This window comes from Erigeron canadensis, chromosome 7, assembly GCF_010389155.1.
Source record: "Erigeron canadensis isolate Cc75 chromosome 7, C_canadensis_v1, whole genome shotgun sequence".
In the NCBI taxonomy this organism is placed as follows: Eukaryota; Viridiplantae; Streptophyta; class Magnoliopsida; order Asterales; family Asteraceae; genus Erigeron; species Erigeron canadensis.
Window position 1 is genome coordinate 7,266,829 of NC_057767.1, and position 7,413 is coordinate 7,274,241.

At 37.7% G+C, this 7,413-nt stretch overlaps 1 protein-coding gene across 1 annotated transcript; it reads left to right on the forward strand.

The window, feature by feature from the left end:
• Positions 1-612, forward strand: LOC122608882. The gene has a single exon (XM_043781955.1). The coding sequence runs from the start codon at positions 1-3 to the stop codon at positions 610-612; it is 612 nt and encodes a 203-aa protein (XP_043637890.1).
• The last annotated feature ends 6,801 nt before the right edge of the window (positions 613-7,413 follow it).

Consider the following 7,413-nt stretch of genomic DNA (forward strand, 5'->3'; position numbering starts at 1 on the left):
ATGTCTAACAAAACTCCCAGTGGTGAGGCTACGGCCACCCCTAAACCATTGCATCCTGTGTACACAATGACAAATATTCAAAACAAAGTTCGGGTACTTGATGGGATAAATGTAACATATTCTGCCTGGGTAAAATTGTTCACGCTCCATGCAAAGGGCTATGAAGTTCTTCCCCATATTGATGGCACGACTACTCCTGACAAAACAGACCCGACTTACGAGTCATGGGTTAAGATAGATGCCATCGTCCTTCAATGGATCTATGGTACTCTATCAGACGACCTTTTTGTTCGCATCCTTGAGGCCGACACTACTGCTAGAGATGCATGGGTAAGGTTACAGAATGTGTTTCTCAACAATAAAGGCTCACGAGCTGCAACTCTCGAGCACTCCTTCACTAACCTAAAACTTGCTGCGTGTTTTTCTATGGAAGAATATTGTCAGAAACTCAAAGATCTAAGCGAACAGTTGAAAGAAGTCGATCAACCATGCAATGAAGCTCGGATGGTTATGCAATTGGTGAGAGGTCTCCCACCCGAATATCGTGTAGTGGCATCACTTATTAATCAACAGTCCCCTAAATGGGATGTTGCCAGAGACATGATTGAATGAGAAGCACAAACATTGGCAGCACAAGATTCGAATCATATTCTCACCGCCACAAGTCAACCACCACCAACCCAACCTACCCAACCGATCCAACCTGCATCGCATCCAGACTCTTCTCAACGTTCAGCACAACGCGGTCAGGATACATTGCAATACCAGAGTCGAAGTAATCGCGGTAGAGGTCGTGGACGTGGGCGTTCAAACAGGAACAATAATTATGGAAACTATTATGGTAATGGCAATAGTTATAGCAATGGCCGAGGACCACCAATCAATTTTTTCCCTCCTTGGGCCTCATGGAGTTTGCCTCCGTGTCCATATTCAACTCAGCCTACTGGCTGGCCCAACAACTGGCCCAATACACCTACGAGCTCTTCACCTGGCCACAATTATCTTCGGCCCACATGGTGTATCAACAGAGACCTCCAACCGCCTATAATGCTCTAAGTCCAACTGATCTTGGTTATGCTTTTAATAACATGCAGCTTAATCACACTGGCCAACCATGGAATATGGATTCTAGCGCCACCTCTCATGTCACTAATGACCAAGGTAAAATTCAAAATCCCTCTTCTTTATCCTCTTTTTAACACTATTTATGTTGGGAATGGTCAAGGGTTGTCAATTACAGGTTCTGGCAATAGCTTTCACCAATTACCTAATAAAACTTATTCCCTAACCAATATTCAGTATTCCCCAAACATCATTAAAGATCTTTTGTCCGTCCGACAGTTTACTCGTGACAATTCTGTTTCCATTGAATTCAATTCGTTTGGTTTTACTTTGAAGGATCTCAAGACTGGCAAGGCACTTTGATGCCATGATAGCACGGGGGACCTCTATCCATTCACTCCACCTACTCAAGTTTTTATCACCACCACTGCATCTCATTGGCATGATCGTCTTGGACACCCCGGCGCTCCAGTCTTAGATATTTTATCTCGTTACTTTATTATTCCATGTAATAAAAATCAAACTATGTCACTTTGACATTCATGTCAGATTTCAAATAGTAAACGTCTTCCATTTTTTGATTCCAATACTCGCACCAATGCACCATTTGATATTATCTATTGTGATTTATGGACGTCGCCTGTTACTAGTAACTCAGGTTATAAATACTACATGGTCTTAATTGATAACTATACCAATTTTATTTGGACCTACCCACTTAAGTTTAAATCCGAAACCTTTGAAACTTTTACCAAGTTTCACAAACTTATCCACACACAATTTCATAGAAAAATTAAATCATTCCAATGTGATTTGGGGGGGGGGGGGGGGGGAATTTGATAACAATAATGTCAAAACCTTTCCTCACCAAAATGGCCTTGTTTTTCGTTTCTCGTGTCCACATACTTCCTCTCAAAATGGCAAATCCGAACGGATGATTCGTCGTTTAAATGACATCATTCGTGCTCTTTTGCTCCATGCTCACCTCCCTCCTACATTTTGGGTCGAGGCATTACATACTAGCACCTACTTACATAATATATTGCCTACCCAAAAGCTTAACTTTTTCACTCCTACTTTTGCCCTCTATAACAAACATCCCACTTATGATCACCTACGAGTGTTTGGCTGTGCATGCTACCCAAATCAATCAGCAACTCAACCCCATAAGCTTCACCCTCATTCCACTCGATGCATCTTTCTTGGTTACCGTAGTGAATATCGAGGATATCGGTGTTTAGACCCAATCACAGGAAAGATTCATCTTTCTAGACACGTTATTTTCGACGAATTTACTTTCACGTTCAACTCCTCGATCTCCTCCTCTGCTTATCAATTTCTTGAGGATGATCCCCACCCTTTACTTTTCCAGCCCCCACCACTCACTAGTCAACCAACCGGTTTACATCCCACACCTGTTCAAACAACCGTTGGCCCGATACAACCGCCTATACTACCTTCTGCACCCCTAGTCCAGGCCCAACCAATGCCTTCTCATCCGATGACCACACGTGCAAAAGCTGGTATCACCAAACCAATTACTTGACTTAACCTTCATACAACTACCTCCCCACCCGTTTCGCCTATCCCCACATCCTACACCAAAGCTATTGCGGATTCTAATTGGCTACGTGCCATGAACAATGACTATAGTGCTTCAAAGGAAAATGATACATGGGAACTTGTTCCACGACCAACTGACAGTCCAGTGATTCGTTGTATGTGGCTGTTTCGCCATAAATTTAAGTCGGATGGTTCGTTGGAACGGTATAAAGCAAGATTGGTTGTTAATGGTAAGTCTCAAACTGTGGGTGTTGATTGTGATGATACCTTCAGTGCAGTTGTTAAACCGAGCACCATTTGTACGGTTTTGTCTTTAGCGGTGTCTCGATCTTGGCCCATTCATCAACTAGATGTCAAAAACGCCTTCTTACATGGTGATTTAAAAGAGACAGTGTATATGCATCAGCCGCCACATTTTGTTAGCAAAGATTTTCCTCATCATGTTTGTCGACTTAAGAAGTCGTTATATGGGTTGAAGCAGGCTCCTCGGGCTTGGTATCATAAGTGTGCTTCCTTTATTACATCACAGGGCTTTCGTAGTAGTACTTGTGACACTTCCCTTTTTATTTATAAAGATGGACCGTAGGTTGCTTATTTGTTGTTGCACGTTGATGATATTATCTTAACAGCTTCAACTACGGTTTTGTTACAACAAATAACTCGGTCCTTATCATCCACTTTTGCAATGACCGATCTTGGACACTTTTATCATTTTTTGGGTATTACAGCACTTCGTGACACACATGGTCTTTTCTTGTCCCAATCTCAGTATGCTAGAGAAATCTTACAACGGGCTTCCATGTCTAATTGCAAGCCCTGTAGTACTCCGATTGATACCTAAGCGAAATTAAGCGCCACTGATGGGGCTTTACTCTCGGATGGGACGTTATATAGACAGCTTGTTGGTGCCCTATAGTACCTCACCTTCACTCACCCGGATATTACCTACGCTGTTCAGTAGGTATGTTTGTTTATGCATGCTCCACGAGAACCGCATTTTGCTTTTATGAAGCGAATATTTCGGTATATCGAAGGCACACTTGATTTTGGTCTACGCATCACGGTTTCTACCTCTCAAGCTTTGACGACTTATTCTGATGCTGATTGGGGTGGTTGTCCTGACACACGACGCTCCACTTCTGGTTATTGTGTTTATTTGGGAGATAATTTGATATCATGGTCCTCTAAACGACAACACACCATCTCTCGTTCAAGTGCCGAGGCTGAATATCATGGGGTAGCTAATACAGTAGCTGAAACAAGCTTGTTAAGAAATCTATTGCTGGAGTTATATGTTCCCATATGCAAAGCCACTGATTTCGGCTGTGTATCTTTCTGGAAACCCAGTTCAACATCAACGTACTAAGCATGTGGAGATGGATATTCACTTTGTTCGTGAAAAAGTGCAAGTTGGCTATGTTCGTGTTCTTCATGTCCCGTCTTCTTCTTAGTATGCCGATATCTTTACCAAAGGGCTTCCGCTCCAACTCTTTCAAAGCTTTCAGTCCAGTTTGAGTGTTCGTTCTACTATCACTCCAACTGCGGGGGACTATTCGATAAAGATGTCGTATATCCTTTTTATAGTTAGCTTATGATCTTTGTATATCTTTTCCTAAGTTTTTGTACGTGATGTATATCGTTTCCTACTTTGTAGGCCTTATACAACCCTATATATATACAAGGTTATTGTATTCCAGAGATATACAAGAACACATTCACATACAATACGCGTTTAGTATATACTAAGTTATATATTTAGTTTAAACATGCATGTGTTTACATGTATCTTGGCTATAAACTTTCATAAAAACTAAACCTCTTTCTTGAATAGACAAATGACCGCACAATGCGGCGGCGATGGAGATAGAGGCAAGCGGCGACTGGTGTCCGCGGTGGCGAGTAGTGTAGGTTTTGTCGGTGAAAACTGGTGGTGGTGGTAGCGGCGGCGACCGGGGGGGGGGGGGGTGGTGGCGAGTAGTGTACGTTATTGATGTAAAAGGTGGTGGTTTAATTTTTTATAAGTTGAGTTATAAATATTGTAAATTATTTCAATAAACGTATTTTTATGAAAGTTTCACTAAACGACTATTATATGTTATACAAATAAAGTCAACGCAATAACAACAATATAGAATGTTACAAACATATTGAATAATTATTAGTATAATTAACTTTATTTTAATTTAAAAAAAAGTAGTAAGAAGAAGAAAATTTGTTGCAAAATAGCTTCATAATAATAACCATAAAAGTCGACTTTTTATCTTGCACAAAAAAAATGATTAAAAATAGAAGTTGAAATTTAAGAAAAGAATTTACAAGTCGTGAAATACAGTATACAAATCACGACATTCTTTCTCTACCATATGGATTTTGCATATACTCGTCATTAAATTTCATCATGAATATCGTTTTTATATTTGCCCTCATGGTTAGATACTAATTACATTTATGCCATCGTACGGAAGAAAAAAAAAAATGAAACTGACACGCAAAAGGATGCAGGCATTTTAGGATATACAAGATATGTTACCCGAGTATTGCCCTGAGAAACATTACATGTATTATATGCGGTAACATGTGAAATTAATAAGGAAAATGATTAATCAACCTAATTGGTGTGCCTAAAGATATGCCTAAAACCTTAGGAATTTGACATGTGGAATGCACTAATTCTCTTTCTTAATCTTGCCCCTGATTTTTCCACATGTCATCATCTTACAATTAGGCACAACTTTAGATATACCAATTAGGTTGATTTATCATTATCCAATTAATAAAAGACTGCACCTGAACAAATATATCAATTGGCCTTGTTATAATAATATTAATATAAGATGTTGCAAACACAACATACAACAATGATAAAGATAACACATAAAAGTATTAAAAGTAACAATATAATATACAACAAAAACAAAAAGCCATTACATGGATGACTATTATATGTTATAGAAATAAAGTCAACGCGATAACAACAATATAAAATGTTACAAACATATTGAATTATTATTATAATTAACTGTATTTTAATTTGAAAAAAAAAAGTAGTAATAAGAAGAAGATTTGTTACAACATCGTTTCATAATAAGAACCATAAAAAAGTCGACTTTTTATCTTGCACAAAGAAAATGATTAAACATAGAAGTTGAAATTTAAGAAAAGAATTTAAAAGTCGTAAAATAGAGTATACAAATCACGACATTCTTTGCTACCATATGGATTGCATTTAGGGATGACAAAAATACCCGTACTCGAAGTGGAATCTGATACCCGCACCCGATTTGACGGGGAATCCCTGGACTGACCGGGGATGGTGACGGGTATGTGGTTGTAATTCTATTCCCCGATGGGGATAGGGACGGGGACGGGGAACCGTAAAACCCGATCCTCATACCCGAACACGAAAACACTATATATATTTATGTGTTATACTTTATTAATCCTTACTTAACATATATACTAATTTATATATAGTAAAAAGTGTCGAAATACACATTCTCCTACTTATCTTTTACTATGTTAAATTTATCTTCATTCAAAAATGGTATCTTTGATACCCGATGAGGACGAGTATGGGGATGTAACTTAATTCCCCGACTGGGGTGGGGATTGGGATGGGGATTACAAGTAGAAGCCGGGTACGGGGATGAGGATTGAGATCCTCGACAATATCTGCCCCATTGCCATCCTTAATTGCATTTTGGCCTCAAATCTCTATATACTTCGTTATAAATAGGTGGGCTAGAATTTCGACCATACCCATTTAAATTATGGGTCTGCTTGTATGATTTTTTTTCCAAGATATGGGGTTGCTAGCCTGCTAAACATTTTGTATACTCGTTATTAAATCTTATCATGAATATCGTTTTTATATTTGCCCTCACGGCTAGATACTAATTACCTTTATGCCATCGTACGGAAAAAAAAAAATGAAACTGGCACGCAAAACGCTGCATGAATTCTAGGATATATATAATTCACTACTGTCGCATTACCCATAGACGCCGCTAGCTATTACGAGTACATATAAGTATTGTCATATTTTTAAACATAGTTTTGTTAAACGCAATCTTTAGGGCTTCAATTATGGTGTATTAAATTGTTATGCATTTACTATAATTTAGAGTAAACTTTTGATATGAAAAATATAAATTTTTTATACACATTAAATATAGCCTTAAGGGTTGCAAATAAACGTATTTGACTTTAAATTTTATCATTTAATTAGTTTATCTTTGGACGCTATTTCAAAGATATTCTATTTTGAGTTTCTTAGATTTAATATTTGTTTAGCATTAAATACCTACGTTTGTAGTGCATAATATTCGTCACCTTCATATATAATCTCGTTTTGATTTTTTAATACAAATACACTAAAAGTATATATATATATGGTGTATTACCCAAAATCATGCATATAGCACTGTAGTTATTTTTATATTTAAAATTTATTAATTTATGGCGTTGGGCAATCGCTTCAATGTTAATTTTCACTATTACAAAAATTGTAATAGAAATCCCCTAATATAAATCAGTTTTGAAAAAATTTGATGGAACTAATTTTTTTTTTTAAAAAGGAGACCTGTTTTTTTACATATAAATGGTTTCCATCTATGTAGAAGGGTTCAAAGGAAAAAACAGGTTTCTATATACACAAATGGAGACCTGTTTTAAATCAATAACCGATTCTTTTTCAGCAAGACCGCTTTTTATAAAAAGACACTTCTCTAAACTGATTTGATGGAGACCGGTATTACACTAACACGTCTCTAAACCCATTGACATATA